The following is a 17,844-nucleotide window of genomic DNA, read 5'->3' as shown; positions in this document are numbered from 1 at the left end:
AATGTATCCCACTAATGAATAGTAGGCTGTCCAACTTGTGTATTTGTAAATATGAAATTGTGTTGAATTTGCACTTATTACTCAGGGAAGACGAAACTGTCTTATCATGCTTTAGCTCAGAATAACTTGGACTAATTTACCTTGTAATCTGGGGAAAACTATATTGCTGGCGTCAAACTGACAAGAGTTGGGCTGGAAAACAATTGTGTCATTGACCATTATTTAGTCCACTGCATGTTGTTTGAACTGCCTTCAAAGTGATTGTACAATGCAAGCGCAAAATGCTATTTCAGTGCCTGAAGGTGAATGTGTGGCTTAAACAAAGTATGTAACAAAGTTGCAGGCTATGATGCAGTGTTAGAAGTGTACAGCATAATTGTATACATTTGAGTATGTTCTGACTTGTCACCACTGGAGGGCGGTGTTGGTTTGTGGCAAAGTTGGGCACATCAGCAGTGTTGACGCACAATAAAATCTTTCAAAACACAACGGTTTTACCCTGCATGGTGTTTTAACACAACAACCACAAATGTCATAAGAAATACAAACATTTTAATGTTTCTCTTGCATAAAAAAAGGACAAAAACAAGTAATACAAGTCCTTACTCCATTCTTGTCTAAGGATATGTTGCCTAAGGCACAACAACAAGTTCATCTTTTGTGTGTGGTGTGTGTGTGTCAGTGTGTGAGTCTCCGTGCGTCTCAGAGGGTGTCCAGGCTGTGTAACCTCCTCTCGGTGAAGAAGCGGTGGGCCTGGTGGGCCTGGTGGGCCAAGTCGTCCGTCTTGGCGCTGCTGAAGTACGACAGCACGGAGGTGTTGTTCTTACGGGCCGCCGCCTTCTCCCCGTCCTCCTCGTCATCGTCCCTGACGACACGAACACACGCGCGCGTCGTGAATCTACACTCTCCTTTCTCAATATTCACTCCGAACCATCCTTGTAACTAGCAACATTGAAATAATATTTAAAATTCTACTAACGATGCTCGTTCGCATCTACTGTGATTAACGCTATCCCTCCCGGAAGAAAACTCGCAGTTTTCCTCGACTACCGTATCCACACGTCCACCCTCTCCCTTCTGCTCCATTCAAAGGAGCAAATCTTTATCGTTCCCTCACCAGTGGACAGGGACGGCCTTGCTGTCCAGCAGGGTCTGGGCGGTGCTCCAGCTGAACCTGACAAACTGGGGGTAGCCGAACACGGGGTCCAGGTACTTCACCATCCACGCCTTGGTCTTAGGGTCTGAGCCACACACACACACACACACCAACAACAGTGTACACAGTCGGTATACAGTAGAACTTGGAATTCAAGAGTGTACAACTGTGTGTGATGATATCACTTAGGATCATTCAAAGCTTTTGATCTTTTTTTATATATTATTATTAGTTTATAAGATTGCAGATGAGACCTAAGAATGAGTAGCCTAAACAATAACGGTCGTGTGTGTGTGATGCCCTACATATAGGGGGTCAGATGGCTGAGCGGTTAGGGAATCGGGCTATTAATCCGAAGGTTGACGATTCCATTCCCGGCTGTACAAAATGACGCTGTGTCCTTGGGCAAGGCACTTCACCCTACTTGCCTCGGGGGAATGTCCCTGTACCTGGACTGTAAGTCGCTCTGGATAAGAACGTCTGCTAAATGACTATGTCATGTCTACATGTAATACGTACCACCGGGGTAGCCAGAGCCATAGTCTGTGTCTACATCCCCCAGGTCTTCTGAGAAGTTCCAGTCCTTCACAGCGTGGTCCCTGGCCACCTGCACACCAGACAGCCAGCTTCAGCCTTACACCACGTCATGGAAACAGGTGGGATGTGAGGGTGGACCAATGAGACAGCACGCACGCACACACACACACACAAATACACACACACCTATGCCCACACACACGCACGCACGCCAACCTCTGACCTTGGCGCAGATGCTGGCTGCGCTGACGATGGGGAAGAGAGAGTCGGCCTTGGGGCGCACGGTCACCTCCACCCCGGGGAAGCGCTGGGACAGCTTGTCCTGGTACTTTTCCGCCGGGCCCACCGTGTCCACAAACACCTGGGGGGGCGCAGGACAAAAGGGTCGGATGGATGAGAAGACGATAAAAGGGATGAGCACAGGAAGTAGACAAACGCAAGGGGCGAGCAAGAAGGAAGAGGACCCAAATAAAGACAAACAATGGCGCTGTGCTCCACATAAATGTGCAGAGTGTTTGCATGGGCCTGGCAATGGGAATAGCTTGTTTCACACCTCTTTGAGCTGCACTCCGTTGTCCAGGGCAAACTGGACAAGACCAATGGCCGCATCGTGAGAAAGAGCATTCAAGTTGTATTTTGCCCTGTGGAAAGATAGCATGTCAGAAGTAAATTCGCTTATGACAGATCGAGAGAGAGAGACAGAGAGAGAGAGAGAGAGAGAGAGAGAGAGAGAGAGAGAGAGAAGGGGACTACCTCTGCAGCATGCTGTTGGAAATTGTGTTGGCCGAGAGGATTTGTAGAGCCCAGCCCACGAAGCTTTTGGCCTCGTCCACCTTACTGAAGAGGTGCTCTCTCTCTGCTTCTGTCAACGTCTTGGAGTCTAGGGGGGAGAGACACACACAGACAAATGTCAACATAAAGACATTGCTGATATCATTAGAATGAGTCCTTTAGTGGTCAGAAAACACTAACCGGCTACTTTCAAGTCCTTCAGGTCCTCCTTCTTGGAGACTGGGCAGAAACAGATGCCGTAGACCATGGGGCCTGGATCAACAACAACATGGGTGTTCAGTGCATCGCCCAGAAAGTGATTCATTACTATCAAACAACGGCAGACAGGGTGATCTTACCCAACACTGGACCCCTGCCTGCTTCATCGATGCCCAGGCAGCAGTCTTCTGTCTTACACATGTCAGGTATGGCCGAGGCCAGGCGACAGCTGACCGAGTTATCTGCCTCATAGTGGCTGAGGTCCATGGTTCCTATGCTGAATTTTGAAGTTTAAAACGCCAGTGTAAAACACGAGGGAACATGAATCTGTGATAACGATGTATAGTGAAGTGGCTAATCTGCCACAACAATAGCCAGCTAACTATCAAACTAGCGTATACTTGTGTCAGTCACTTACGTGGAATTAGTAGCTACACATCTAGCTAGCATGCTAACAAGTGACCTAACTAGCTAACCACAATACTATCTTGCGTCTGTGCTTAGACATACCTAGGCTAGGTAGTTACGGAAGAGTTTGGGGAAGCAATTGATCGTGTGCTTTTAATTGAGTTGTGTTAGATGCAAAAACATTTTCATTTACTGTTCTGTAGATGTATTTCAAGCCCCCAGTAAAACAGTCTTTCTTACCCGGTGTGTTGTTCTGGTTGTTGACACCAGAAATGCTCAGATTTGGCGCGCTGAATCTGACGTATCACTACCGTGGCTCCAGTACGTCTTTCATGGGAAATGTAGTTGTAGCCTACTACATAAAACTGTGTTGCTCACGTATGTTAATGTCCCTTTGAAGAATGGTATGCAAGTTCTCTCTTTCTAAACCTTTATTTTAGTAGCTCATTAACAAAATACTCATCATATTACATCTTTTTAGTATTTTGCCCTTCCGGGAGGGGTGATTGAAGCAGTAGCAACCTTGGAGCACCTTCCAACCACATACATTCAACACTTCTGAACCGACCATCCACCATTCCAGACAAATAAAATATGAAAAAAATAAAAATAAAATATATATATATATATATATATATTGTAAAGCCACGTTCTATTGTTAGGCTATGTTGTTTGATGATAAATGTATCACACTTGTTAAATCCTGCTATTGTTCAATATACCTTCATGACAAATGTAACTTCTTAAAAGGTAACTTCTTCTTAAATCTGGGCTTTGGCTACATTTTGGAAACAGTCTTTTATGACTGTTAATGGTTAAAACAATTTTTTATAAGTTATCTAGTGCAATTGCAATGTTTTTTAGTTTTTTTTCTGCAAAACAGTAAAAGTACAACTACACAGTGAACTCTAAATAAACCTGTGGACTAATTTATAGCTCTCGATGTTTCAGAAATGCTTTTGTGAAGACAATGAACAGTCCCGCCAATTATATTTTTCTCTGCTTTATTTATTCATAAATAGATCTGTTTCCGCCTGCAGTTGCAGCCAGCTGGTCCTAGTTTCTAGGTCCTAGTTCTGGTCCTTGGTTCTGGTCCTAGGGTCTGGTCCTACGTTCTGGTCCTAGGGTCTGGGTCTGTGGTCTGGTTCTAGGTTCTGGTTCTGTGGTCTGATTCTAGGGTCTGGTCCCAGGCTCCAGTAGGCAGCAGCCTAGTCAAGGAGTGACAAAAGCTTATTATTCATCTGCCAGAAAGAATTTCTAAGAAATGATGATTATGAAACATTATGTTAATACATTTGTATGTCGTTTTGGATTAAAGTGTCTGCTAAACTAATAACATTTAATGTAATAATATAACAAATTGACGGTGGTCGGATTAAGACGCTCAATCAAATTAGGCCTACTCTAATCCTCGACTAAAGATTAAAGTAAATTAAAAAGAAAATACAAATTGTTTCCAAAATAGGACTGTACAAGAATGAAACATTGTACCATGATTTTCTTACAGAATCTCTATAAATTCATCCTATTCAGCATTAATTAAAGCCAAGTAAGAATGTAAGTAGGGGTCCATATCACACAGGAGGTGTCTCATCACAGAACATGACTCCTCTCCTCTCCTCAGACCGATGGTGCCCCGCGCTCTCTCTGCCCTCACTGTCTCCACCTTCACTGACTCTCTCTCATCATCGTTGATCACTCTCTCCTGCAGAAGTCCATCCAGCAGATTATCCAGGACAGGCTTGGACACTCGCTCCACAAACTCCAGTCTTGCAGAGCGCAGCTGCTCCTCTGCAGAGCCCTTCTGAGCGTGCTCAGTCTGCCTTCCTCCCGTCGATGAGGAAGCTGGTTGTGTGGAGGAAACCCAGATGTGTTCAGCTGTTCAGAGTTGAAGTGTTTCCTGTGTTCTGCGCCACTTCCTGTGTTGTTTTTTCTGCAACCAACCGAACAATCCAGACTCGGTCAACCAATATTTTCCACATCGACTTAAGATTTGATCGACTATTGAGGGGCAGTCCTAGACTTTAGAGTGGGTGGGGCTTCTTTCTACTCAAATATCTTTGTGAGTGGGACTGACTGGCATCAGGTTGGTGGACGTTGCTGCCAATCATTAATTTCAGTGTAGTACTGCAGAAACAGAAGCCTGAATTTTTTTTAGCTAGACTACAAACAAAAAATCCATTCTACGGCTGCAGCCTGGGAGGCCCGGTTGTGTTTAGGCGTCACAACGAAAGGATCTGGGGGGGATGGAGCCTCCTTGTGGCGCGTTGGACGGTTCACGCCTCCGCATCGTCCATTATCGGGTGATAATGTACACCTCGTCGGGCATCATCCCTTACTTATCGTTCCACAACAAAGTTGATGAAAATTGTGGGGAAAGACATGCGATGGAATCTGCATAGCAACATACATAGCAACCAGCCTGCTTTAGAATATATTTGGAACAACCTCACTGCCTTTCTTACTATCTGAATTTGAAGATACTAATAACAAAAATAACAAAAATGCTTTTTGAGTTATTTTTTTAGGCCCCATCTTTCAGGACTGTGGAAAAAGATCAATTTACATTTAGGGGGTCTAAATGCTCTTATCCAGAGCGACTTACAGTAAGTACAGGGACATACCCCCCGAGGCAAGTAGGGTGAAGTGCCTTTCCCAAGGACACAACGTCATTTGGCACGGCCGGGAATCGAACTGGCAATAAATATATATTACGGTACATGGTCAATGCCATTTATCTCAGTGTGATCGATGAATAGCAAACTGTGTTGTGTAGGCCTACGCTGTAAAGACGTGACACGTCGAATTAGTGTGCGAAACTTAGATTTGGTTGCAAAATTAAACAACAGATGTAGCCTAGGTCTACCTGCTCCTGGGGCCTGGTACCAGTTTCAGGACTGGATAAAACCAGAAAATGCCAGTGAAAGTTTAATGAATAAAACATGTTGGATTAGATGTTTTGTCACAATCTCTCTTGTTGCTGCCTCCCTCCTCCCCTTACCCAGCATTATCAGCAGGCTGCGCGACAGGCCCACTCACACGTCATGGAACAGGATCTCACTGTCCTCCTCCCTCCCCCCCCCCCCCTCCCCCACCGCCCCGCCCCCAAACACACTGCGGGTTAGATGGGTTTCCTTGTTCTCGGTGTGTCGATTGATGAGATAACCTGGCATCAGCAGCAGAGAGGTAAGAAACTATACCGCATGAATTAAATACACATTAGACATTATACACATCATAAACATTAGATTCTCTAAGATCAGACACGTTTCATACACACAGATGCATTATTAGATCCGGGAACATTATATACTTACATAACAACACGACATGGATACGATAAATGCACTGTTGTGTGCTGTGTTTGTTATGGTGACATCCTCATAAAGATATTATTACTGTGGTGGTTGGTTGTTGACCAAGAGACTGAGGCTTTAAGTTTAGCACTTGTTGGCAAGTACAGGGAGGAGTTGTACAGAATGAGAAGGCTCACAGGACCTTATCTTCTCTAGATGTGCCCTACTGGCTTATGCCATCATTACTGGTGTACATTTTTTACAAGGCCTAGCCTACTGTATTCTGGTATTCAAAGTTCAAGCAACAAAAAACATATTTCTCTAAGAACAAACAGCGCAATTCTGGTTATCGGTTCTCTTTTGGAGTTCTGGAGGTGCCTACATCTCAAGGTCCACCACTGGACATTTTGAACCCAAATCCTACAACATTGTTTTGAACTCAAGAACTTCTGTAAATACAAATGTTTTTACATGAGAACTGTTCTGAACAGTGTTCTATCTCAATCGTCAAAAGGGTGAACACAGTCTTACCTACCATACATCACACCATTCTGATCAAACATTCTTACATTTTGACTCATTAAACCTCATGCAAAACATCTAACGAACAAAGGTATAATCACAGGGTAAATCACGTCATTTATCATCAGGGTAAACTAGAGAAGTCTGTGTTTTATGATCTCTTTAATCTTTAGTGCTGATATTACTGACATTATAGCCTTACAACAGACCATCTCTGGCACTCTGTTGGATCAGTGGAAGATACATTTAGATTAGATCTATACTGTGCGTCACATGGTTTAAAAATGCACCTTGGAACCGTGTTCAGCATGCAGTGGATCCTTATATGGTAAAACCAGTACCAGCACATTCATACCTGTCTGCATACAGTTCTGTCTTGTCATCTCTCAACAGGTAGACTGACAATACTTCTAGTAATGTGTGGGACTATTCCAGTCCAGCTGCATGGTTGAACGATGGACAGTTGTGATAAACAAGTACACATGACTCTCCTACAAGAGTATGAAAGGAATGTGTTATGGTGTATTTAGTAAATGAAACATTGTATATAGTCCAATCAGATTCTATATTGACCCCCCCGAAAGGAGTCAAAAGAGTCACTTGAAGGGATTTAGGACTGGAGACTGAGATCCCCGAAAATCACATGAAATATATTATGATTCATATAAAGTGAAATCCTATGACTTACTTTTCACAGCAATGTCTTTTTTTAATAATACTGTTGTACTTTTTAACATTGTCTGAAGTAAGGAAAACAGAAGTGAATGCATGGAGACCGAAGGGAAGGTAGAAGCGAGGGAGACAAAACGGAAGAGGACAGAGAAGAACCGAAAACGGCCGGAAGAGGATAAGAAGAGAGAAAAGGCGCCAAATCCATTAGCTGACATAAAAGAAGAGGACAAAGATGAAGAACCATGTTGTTCCCAGAGTGCCTCGAGGTCAGATAGAAATAGTTAACCTTGCTTATGTGTTGTCGCGCCAGGGTGTGGGCATGGGGGCGGGTGCCATTTTGTTCCTGGATACTGTCCAAGACGTTTGTAATGAGGTGTGTGCGCGTGCGTGTTGTTTGTGTGAAAGATGGAAAGCAAAAGAAACGAGAAAGAGAAAATAACTAAAAATGAGTTTCGGTTTTCTTTTCTCAGTCTCTTCACCTCTTGTGATAGTCCGAGGTACTTTTCTGAGACTAAGAGGAAATGTGCAGACAGAGGTAAGCTATCTTTACTGAATTGGAATAACATACATGTTTACTGGGTAAAACTTTATTGAGTTGGTTTAAGTGGGGGGTCCTAATATGTGTCTTTTTTGGGGGGTTCAGAAAGGGATTTGTCTTTTCCTCTCCTCCATCAATCATATCTATGGCCCACATTTAATCACAAAACTGGACAAAAAGGAATGTAATTCATTATTCTAAAGCGATGATTAAGGTATAATATCATATTCAGTTGAAAAAAAACAAGCATTTTATGTATAGATATGACAGCATGCAACATGGGGCATCAGAGAGCAGCTCCTTCGTGCTCCAACACAGCCAGTGGTGAAAGCATCATCATCTCCCCCAGCTTTATCAACTCCAGTGTTCAGAATGTTAATATCAAGCTTTCCACTGGGGTTCAGACAAAAGGTAACATCTCCCTATCCTTGCATCATGCTCAAACACATGCTGAGTTTATCATTTTACCATGCTCTTATGCTGACAACCTAAATAAAAGACATTTACACTATAATAGCACAAGCACAACTTGACCACGGGCAAGAGTAACTGATGTTCATTCAATTAATAATACTACATTGAAAATTATTCCTAATTAAACAAATTCAAAAAACAAATGTCATTTCATGTTAAAGTTGTGTACTAATTATGCATTTATTGTTGTGTTTATGCTTTGTTCTGCAGACATTATTTGCCAGGCAGCACAATGTGGTGACACAAAACCAGGGTAAGATTGACTATAAGAAACAACAGTAAAGAATACAGGAAACCATATAGTACATCGTTTTGTGAGGTGAATAATTGGAAACCTACTGACAGTTTCTGTTTCTCTTTGTCTTTTGTTCTGCAGTGAGTCAATTCTCCATGAACGACAACAGCCTCCAGTCAGGACTAGGACTGGTCTAGGACAACCTCTTGGTCTAATGGTAGACTGGTTGGCTCAACAGCTTGAACATTTGTAAATAATAATAATAATAATGACCCTGTGGATGTAATATTTTGCTTGTATATATTCTGTTATTCCTCCTTGCAGCGATTGACACGTTCAAAGAGAAGAATAAAGCTCGTCTGAGGAAGGAGTTTGTTGAGACGTCGGAGGGAACTGAACATGAGAAGATTCCTCTCAATAGCATCTTCACCCCACTATATGTCACTGAAGGGGAGAGTGAAGGGGTCAACAAAGAACATGAGATCATGCACATTAAATATCCATCCTCTGGGAAACAATTTTCAGACAAGCCAATCCAGTGTAATGACATCTTCAAAGCCCAACCTGACCAAGTGAAAGAGATCCTGACTGTGCTGATGAAGGGCATCGCTGGCATCGGAAAAACGGTCTCAGTGCAAAAGTTCATCCTAGACTGGGCAGAAGGGAAAGCCAATCAAGATGTAGATTTCATCTTTGTGCTTCCATTCCGAGAGCTGAATTTGATCAAAGGAGACCGCAGTCTTTATGGTCTTCTGAATGAATTTCACCCGGAGCTTAAAGAGATAGACGACATGCAGATCTTTGAGTCCCACAAAGTGCTGTTCATCTTTGATGGTCTTGATGAAACCAGATTACCACTGGATTTCCCAAACAATGAGAGAGTATCTGATGTCACAATGAAATCTCCAGTTGATGTTCTGCTGACCAACATCATGAAGAAGAATCTTCTTCCCTCTGCTCTTATCTGGATAACCTCCAGACCTGCAGCCGCCAGTCAGATCCCTCGCAGAATCGTCAACATCAACCTGGTGACAGAGGTCAGAGGGTTTACAGAAGAACAGAAGAATGAGTACTTCATGAAGAGATTCTTTGACAACGAGGAGCTGGCTAAAATGATCATCTCACACATCAAGAAGACAAGAAGCCTCCACATCATGTGTTACATTCCTGTTATGTGTTGGATTTCGGCCAAGGTTCTCGAACATATGTTGAGTGAAAACGAGAGTGGAAATATCCCCACAAGTCTGACTGAGATGTACATTCACTTCCTGATCACTCAAACAAATCTAGCAAAAGAAAAGTATCAGGGGGAATCAATTATGGATGAAGAGAAGATTTTGGAATTAAGTAAAGACCTGATGCTGAAGCTAGGGAAGCTAGCATTTGACCAGCTAATGAAGGGGAGTCTTATATTCTATGAGGAAGACCTGAAAAAGTGTGGCATTGATGTCAACGAAGCTGCAGTGAAGTGTGGACTGTGCACCGAAATCCTCAAGGTAGAGCGAGGCCTTTATAGGAAGAAGGTGTACTGCTTTGTGCACCTGAGCTTTCAGGAGTTCCTTGCAGCTCTCTATGTGTACTACTGCTGTGTAAGCAAGAACATCAGTGCACTGGAGTCTCTCGTGGAGAAGGTGTCCTCAGAGCAACCCTTGCACGAGTTGCTGAAGAGAGTCGTGGATAAAGCTCTGCAGAGTAAGAATGGACACCTAGACCTTTTCCTCCGCTTTCTCCTTGGCATCTCACTGGAGTCCAACTTGACTCTCTTGCAGGGCCTTCTGCCACAGATCGACAACTCTGAGACTGTCGAGGAGATGAGGAAATACCTGAGGAGGCCAGACGTAGCGAACATCTTACCAGAGAGGCATGTCAATCTCTTCCTCTGCTTGACTGAGATGAAAGACAGCACAGTAAATGAAGACATTCACAAGTTCCTCTTGTCGCGAGATCGTGACGTCGATGCACTCTCGGGGGATCACTGCTCAGCACTGGCCAACGCACTTCTAATGTCGCCAGGCGTGCTGGATGAGATGGATCTAAGGAAATACAACATCGGGTACTACCATTATGAAAGACTAATGCCAGCTGTAGCGAAATGCAAAAAGGCCCTGTACGTATTCATCTCAAACTCACTCATACAACATCATATTAATACAGTAAGAGTGACTATGTCCAAATGTTGATTTCACGCATTGTTAATATAACTGCCTATGGCTTCTGGTATACAGAAACCATTTGTACATGTATTACTAATGTTGCCTTTTGGAGTCAAATATCTGAATGTCAACAAGCGCTTGTATTTTACTGGAATATTCAAGGTTGTGCTTCTCCCAGTGAGATTGAAGAATTAGTATAGTGGAGTCAATCAGAATCAGAATCAGAATTCGGTTTATTCGCCATGTTTGTACAATATACTGTACTGAAATGGCTCTATGGTTGGTGACCTATAAATAAGACAGGTTTTATGTGAATGTAATTATTGCCCTCTAGAATGAAAAATAGAAAGGGATAGACTCATAATTGTATTCTATGTACTGCATACATGTAAAGTAATCCTAATTTGACCAAGATGAAATGACAATGAATGTTGTGTCAGTATTCAATTTGTGTTTTGAAAGTCTTGAAAGATATGGAAATCTAGAGTCAACATAATTAATCACTACACCAAACTGCAGCTCATGAAGGACATGTTCTTTTTCTACAGGCTGACCGATATTAGACCCAGCCAAGAGGACTGGGTATCACTGGCCTCCTCCCTCCAGTCACCAGACTGTCCTCTGAGAGAGCTGGACCTCAGAGGGATTAGGCTGTCCGGTGATGACCTGAGTGTTGTCTTCTCTGTCTTGAAGGGTCCACCTTGTAAACTGGAGACACTCGGGTCAGTATCTTTTGAGTCTTGACATGATGATAACCCAAAGACTAACACATTTCAAGACAGTTTACAACGGTCTTAAACTCGGACGTGTTGTATGTCGCAAATAAATTGATTTAAGATTACATTTTGACTAATGAACAAATTACTTTGACTGTATAAAACCAATTCAACAATACCAGTCAGAACTAAGATAATACTGTTCTCTGAAAACACACATTACATAGCCTAAAGTATTGGTATAATTTTGAAATCACTAGCTAGAAGTACACTTTTAAATGTGAAGTTTACTTTTTATATATAATTAGTTGGCGGGGTTGTTTAAGTAAACTATATACATTCATGAAATAAACATAATACTATATTTTATTAAAGGCACACATTATGTTTGTTTGAAGTCATGAATGAACTTAATTCAGTTATTACATTAATTGGCCTCAAACATTTTTTTTATTATTACCTGGAAGGTATCTGCACACTCTACTGTTTTACATACCTGGTTCCTTGTTGTATGGAATACATGCTATATCAATGTTATTTATTTCGATAGACTGACGGCCATGGAAATTAGTAAAAAGGACTATTCATCACTGGCCTCCTCCTTCCAGTCACCAAACTGTCCTCTGAGAAAACTGCACCTTGTGGGAATTAAGCTATCTGCGGATGACCTGAGTGCTGTCTATCATGCCCTGAGAGGTCCACTCTGTAAACTGATGATACTGAGGTCAGTGGCTTTAGACCATGACAACCCACACACTAACACTTGCACAGTTTAAGCCGAGACTGTCACCTTCTCCTGTCATCTTCTATTTACTGAACTTTGGTCGGGCCACACAGTTTAATAATCGCTGGTCTATAAATGTAATTATTGCATTAAACTAAATCTTTGACTGGAGTACAACATACTTTCATTATCACACTTTTCCATTCATCATCTCATGCATTGCTCTGTCATCGCCTACTAAGGCTGAAAAGGTGCTTACTGACCGAGGACAGTTATGGGATGTTGGCTTCAGCCCTCAGCTCAAACTGTCACCTAAAAGAGTTGGACCTGCGTCACAGTGAACTGTCGAATTCAGGGGTGAAGATACTCTCGGATGGACTGAGGAGTCCACACTGTAGACTGGAGATATTGAGGTGAGCGATCAGACACACTTAACCAATGAGATACATGCATTGTGCTGTTTAATGCCACAAATCAATTCATTTGGTCACTATGAATAAGTAATTGCTCGTGTTACTTAGATAGCTTTCTTTTTTATGACATCATTCCAAAAATGTACTCAGGTCTATCACTCAGAACGCAACAGGGCACTTGTAACATCCTGGTGTCTTCCCTGTGCAGGCTGGCATTCTGTAGAGTCACAGAGGACGGCTGCGCTGATCTGGCTTCAGCTCTCAGCTCAAACTGCCACCTGAGGGAGTTGGATCTGAGCTACAATCACCCAGGAAACACAGGAGTTAATCTGCTCTCAGATCCACACTGTAGACTGGAGAAACTCAAGTTAGTATTCGAGTGGTACATTTCTTTCAGTGTGTGTGTGTGTGTATAGGCTGTGTCTCACTCTGTGTTCCACTGTCCCTCACAGTGTGGACCATAATGACGAGATCTGGGTGAAACCACAGATGCTTAGGAAGTGTAAGTGTTGATTTGAAGACTTTTCCCCAAATATACAAAGTAAGAGAGACTCGCGTTACATCGCACTTTTATTTCACGTGCGTGTTTGTGTAAAGGCTAATCCTCACACATACATACATACATACATACATATAGTCCTTCAATCTCCTTTACAGAGGCAGTTCAACTATAACAGGTTCCACTGTGCTGCTTGTCAGTATTGCTTTCACCCTCCTCACTGAGCTCCAGCCCCATCACTGAACTATGACTTCAAATCACAGTTGACCACCTCAGGGAAAGTAGCTCTGACTCACTCACTGACTCACTCACTGACTCACTCACTCACTCACTCACTCACTCACTCACTGACTCACTAGAAAAGAGTCACAAGAGGGAGTCGAACCTATCGAACGTGGTTACATCCAGACACAGACACGCAACAGCCAGACACACAGGGTATGATCCGGTCTTTTCTCCTCGCCTCTGTAGATACCTGTTATCTAACGCTGGACCCAAACACAGCTACCGGACACCTTTCTTTGTCGGAGAACAACAGAAAGGTGGAGTATGTGGAGGAGGACCAGCCATATCCTGATCACCCAGAGGGGTTGGATGGAGAACCTGAGGATCAGGTGCTGTGTAGAGAAGTCCTGACTGGGCGCCATTACTGGGAGGTGGAGATGGAAGGGAAGAACTATTCGGCCATGATAGGAGTGACATACGGAAGCATCAAGACAAAAGGGAATAATGCTTCTGTTGGACAAAATGATGCATCCTGGGGCCTTTTCTGTGGTGGACAGAGCCCGTCTGTCTGGCACAATAATGAGGAGACTGCCACACCTGACTGGTTACCTCTACCTATCAGAGTAGGAGTTTATCTGGACTGGCCAGCTGGCATTCTGTCCTTCTACAGCATCTACTCTGACACACTGACCTGCCTGTACACATTCCACACCACATTCACAGAACCCCTTCAGCCAGTGTTTGGGTTAGATGATGATACCTCAGTGACCCTGTGCCAGGTAGAGTACAATGGCTTGAACGTGCCACAGGAGTGACAATGCTTTCTGGACCCTCATCTTAAAGATAGCTCGGCACTAATGATGAGCGGATGTTTCCCGTAGTGCTTTTGGAACCGGGGCCCTAGGTTCTGGATCTGTGGTCTGGTTCTAGGGTCTGGTCCCAGGCTCCAGTAGGCAATAGCCTAGCCAAGGAGTGACAAAAGCTGATCGTTCATCTGGCAGAAGGTTGTAGTCCATGCATTTAGAAATAAACGAATATATGTATTAATTAATGCACAATTGTCAATCAATAGTTACATATATTTTACATTTATGTATGTATTCATTTTTGTATTCATTTATTTATTCATTTATTGATTGATTTATTCATTTATGTATTCATTTATTTATTTATGTATTCATTTATTAATTCATTCATTTATTAATTCATTCATTCATTGTTCTCAATATGATAATGAGAGGAGGCCAGTAGGCGTGGAAACTGACGTTCAGACATTGCAATCAATCCAGAGCCATAGATTCAATCTAGCTAACGCCTGGGACACACTGGCTGCGAAGCGCCCTGAAGCGCCACAATCTGCTACTAATGACGCGATGCTGTTCACACTAGACGCGCATTTCTCCACGCCGGTCACCAAGCCTTTCACCTTCTCTGAGCTTTCCTTTTATACATGTAAAGCTGACATGGTACATAAACATGGCATAGGCTACAGGCTAATTAGGCAACTTGTTGCTCCAACAACCGTCGCAACAGCATCCCATTCCCAACATAACGTGGCAATGTTTGGCTTTTGTTGCCGTAGTCTTTGTAAAATACGTGCTGTTGGGCATACAACTCCATGTAGGACTAAGCTACATTTCATCTTCGATGATTAACTTTGTGTCGTCAATCTTCACAAATTTCTCTTCTGCTTGATTGGGGGCTATGACAGATCGTCTATCTCGCTCTTACACACAGGACAAAAATGTTGGTTTTTATTTTTAAATGTTTACATTTTGAGAATTGATCGGATATTGTTTTTATCGGGGTGAACACATGGTTGGCCGGTCAGAGTAGTGAAGTTGGGTGTTAAATGATAGCCCACAACTAACGTAGTCAATTCTTTATAACATGTTTGTTTATCCAAATATCATATGGTGAATTAAATCTTTGTTTTCAACGAGGTCGGCCAGCCTGGCCATGTAGGCTATGTTGTCCATAAAAACGATATCCGCTTCGCAGCCAGTGTGTCCCAGGCTTTAGCTAGATTGAATCTATGGCTCTGGATTGATTGCAGTGTCTGAACGTCAGTTTCCACGCCTACTGGCCTCCTCTCATTATCATATTGGGAACAATGAATGAATGAATGAATGAATGAATAAATGAATAAATGAATAAATCAATCAATAAATGAATAAATGAATAAATCAATCAATAAATGAATACAAAAATAAATACATACATAAATGTAAAATATATGTAACTATTGATTGACAATTGTGCATTAATTAATACATATATTTGTTTATTTCTGTCTAAATGCATGGATGTGGACATTTATTTATTCATTCATTCATTTGTAAATATGGCAGGTTTGGTCCTCCATAGACTTATATTGAATGAGCACAGGGAAAAACGGCTTGAGTTGCCTGCCCTGATGTAGCAAGTTTAGCAAATGGTTGTCACACATACATGAAATGTTGTTAATATAGTTTATTCCCGTTATTTTAAAACAGATTACATTTTTCTGTCATGAACGTTTTTCATGACATGATGGCAAATATTATATTATGTTAAGCGTGAGCATAGATTGTTCACATGGCTATCTGGAGCAAAGACGAAGATTAATACTTTAACCGATAACCACAATAGGAAATGATATATATTTAAATAATATTAGTCTTGCCTTCAGAAGCTTTTGTTAAACACACCCATTAAGGCTATTCTTTTTTTTTATCGTGTCATCAAGCCAGACTGGTTTTGTGGGACAATGAACTTATATCTGATGGAAATGTCTTGTATATAGTTCTGTTAATATGCCCCTTTCAAAGTCAAATGTTCAATAAAGTATATTTTAGACACTTCTAAAGCTTTTATTTATTACATTATTACCATGTCTTGTTAGATCACGTTATATCCATTAATAGGCGTTTGGTTTTGTAGGTTGAACATATAAAACACAGGCCACATTTCTACACTGATGTTAAATTGAAGGCAGTGTGAATTTCGTGGCATTTCGTTTGAATATAAAGTTGACAGTAAGCTATGGTAAGTCTGCATTATGGAAGATTTCTGTTACAAAAATAACTATTAAGCTTTCTTTGCCTGGCGAGAACAACGACGGAGCTAAGTGTTCATGTTAACAGTTTATTTAATCCGATACAATGCGTTGGAAATCATACTGGTATCACAAAGAAAAAAAACAACATGTGATGAGTTCCATCTAGAATAGCCCTATATTTAGCCCTATAGCCTATTTCTAAAAACCTAGTGAAAGGAATACTATACAGTGACAGCATACATTTCCATAAAGTTTGCATCATGTCTCTGATTCTTATCAGACTTGTAGATTCTGCCACTGCAATGCCTTAGCTCACACGCTCGCAACCATATACATCTATGCTCGCGACTGGTTGTCGCAAAGTATGACGTGTAATTCTAGTTGCAAGCGTGCACGAGGTCTCGGAGCTAGGGAAAAATAAGCCACTGTTTAAAGCTAGACCGGAAGAGTCGGAAGTGGAAAGATGGCGCGGTCCAGTTTCGTACTCTCGCTTGCCTCACTGCGCCACTGAGCACTTTTCATAGAAATGAATGGGGACGCCATCTTGGAAGACAAAAGTTGCTTCCTCTAGGGGCCTGAGGAGGGAGCGCTGCAAGTGGACCCTTCTCGAGAAAGATGCGAGCGAAGCCATTCGGTCCGTTGTGGCAACACTGCCGAATATCTATAAACTAAAGCCGGAGCAAGAACAAGTTTTGCTGAGTTTTGTTGGTGGCCATGATGTTGTGGCCCTCCTCCCCACGGGGAGTTTGATTTTGCAGCTACGGCAGCTAGCTCTGTTACAGTAGGTGAAGGAATTGGCGAACGCTAGCGATTGGTTATGGCAGATCAGAGTGGCTCTGGGCAGATCCAATAGTTTTAAACTTCAACAGAGTACCCGCCTACAAGGAAGTCAACGCTTGTCAATGGAGCGAGGCCAGACTCTGTACAAATGAAATGTAGAGAGTCTGGTTAGGACCAGGCTACTAGAGTGATAGATTAAAAAGGAAAAATCAATCCCCCACGCTATCCTTAATCTGCTGTGCTCATTTAAGGCATAGAAGCAAACTGCAGCTTTATAGCCTATAGTGATGATTGATTAATTCACAGGCATCTAAAAGTATTTCATTCCTGTCCACAGCAAAATACCGGTTATTTGTTATACAGATCATTGTCACTGATGCCTTTGTCAATCTGTATCTAAAAGCTTAAAGCCAAAGCCTTGAGAAAATATTGTCTTATTATCTTTGAGAATCACCAAAAATGACTA

The 17,844-nt window shown here is 42.2% G+C and overlaps 2 protein-coding genes across 5 annotated transcripts; one reads left to right on the top strand and one right to left on the bottom strand.

Annotated features, from left to right (window-relative positions):
* Nucleotides 1-535: 535 nt before the first annotated feature.
* rnaseh2a (ribonuclease H2, subunit A) lies at nt 536-3,344 on the bottom strand. Of its 3 annotated transcripts, none has more exons than XM_067259575.1 (9): nt 3,332-3,344; nt 2,824-2,960; nt 2,666-2,737; nt 2,447-2,573; nt 2,247-2,334; nt 1,917-2,054; nt 1,676-1,763; nt 1,118-1,241; nt 536-865 (listed from the first exon to the last, which is right to left on the bottom strand). In XM_067259575.1, exons 2-9 carry the CDS (start codon nt 2,948-2,950, stop codon nt 703-705), a joined length of 927 nt encoding a protein of 308 aa, XP_067115676.1. In that variant the 5' UTR covers nt 2,951-2,960; nt 3,332-3,344; the 3' UTR covers nt 536-702. The 3 variants fall into 3 exon arrangements, with proteins under 3 accessions (XP_067115676.1, XP_067115675.1, XP_067115677.1); XM_067259574.1 differs by lacking the exon at nt 3,332-3,344 and adding an exon at nt 3,285-3,326; XM_067259576.1 differs by lacking the exon at nt 3,332-3,344 and adding an exon at nt 3,102-3,118.
* A 2,910-nt stretch (nt 3,345-6,254) lies between these two features.
* LOC136965420 (NACHT, LRR and PYD domains-containing protein 12-like) lies at nt 6,255-14,564 on the top strand. 2 transcript variants are annotated; one of them, XM_067259564.1, is made up of 12 exons: nt 6,255-6,277; nt 7,656-7,847; nt 8,052-8,116; nt 8,381-8,530; nt 8,804-8,845; nt 9,153-10,935; nt 11,530-11,703; nt 12,248-12,421; nt 12,664-12,834; nt 13,043-13,201; nt 13,287-13,336; nt 13,805-14,564. In XM_067259564.1, exons 2-12 carry the CDS (start codon nt 7,678-7,680, stop codon nt 14,371-14,373), a joined length of 3,507 nt encoding a protein of 1,168 aa, XP_067115665.1. In that variant the 5' UTR covers nt 6,255-6,277; nt 7,656-7,677; the 3' UTR covers nt 14,374-14,564. The 2 variants fall into 2 exon arrangements, with proteins under 2 accessions (XP_067115665.1, XP_067115668.1); XM_067259567.1 differs by lacking the exon at nt 13,805-14,564 and adding an exon at nt 13,492-13,757 and having other exon boundaries at nt 13,287-13,375.
* The last annotated feature ends 3,280 nt before the right edge of the window (nt 14,565-17,844 follow it).

This window comes from Osmerus mordax, chromosome 21 (assembly GCF_038355195.1).
Source record: "Osmerus mordax isolate fOsmMor3 chromosome 21, fOsmMor3.pri, whole genome shotgun sequence".
NCBI lineage: Eukaryota > Metazoa > Chordata > Actinopteri > Osmeriformes > Osmeridae > Osmerus > Osmerus mordax.
This window is presented reverse-complemented; position numbering and strand designations above follow the sequence as displayed.

Excerpts from the sequence above, each read along its gene's own strand:
- LOC136965420 (XM_067259564.1), top strand. The coding sequence starts at position 7,678 with ATGGAGACCGAAGGGAAGGTAGAAGCGAGGGAGACAAAACGGAAGAGG. Across the intron at positions 8,846-9,152 it reads ATGTGGTGACACAAAACCAG|CGATTGACACGTTCAAAGAG; the intron begins GGTAAGATTGAC and ends TCCTCCTTGCAG. Across the intron at positions 12,835-13,042 it reads TGTAGACTGGAGATATTGAG|GCTGGCATTCTGTAGAGTCA; the intron begins GTGAGCGATCAG and ends TTCCCTGTGCAG.
- rnaseh2a (XM_067259575.1), bottom strand. The coding sequence starts at position 2,950 with ATGGACCTCAGCCACTATGAGGCAGATAACTCGGTCAGCTGTCGCCTG. Across the intron at positions 2,738-2,823 it reads AGGCAGGGGTCCAGTGTTGG|GCCCCATGGTCTACGGCATC; the intron begins GTAAGATCACCC and ends TTGTTGATCCAG. Across the intron at positions 2,055-2,246 it reads ACGGAGTGCAGCTCAAAGAG|GTGTTTGTGGACACGGTGGG; the intron begins GTGTGAAACAAG and ends GCGCCCCCCCAG.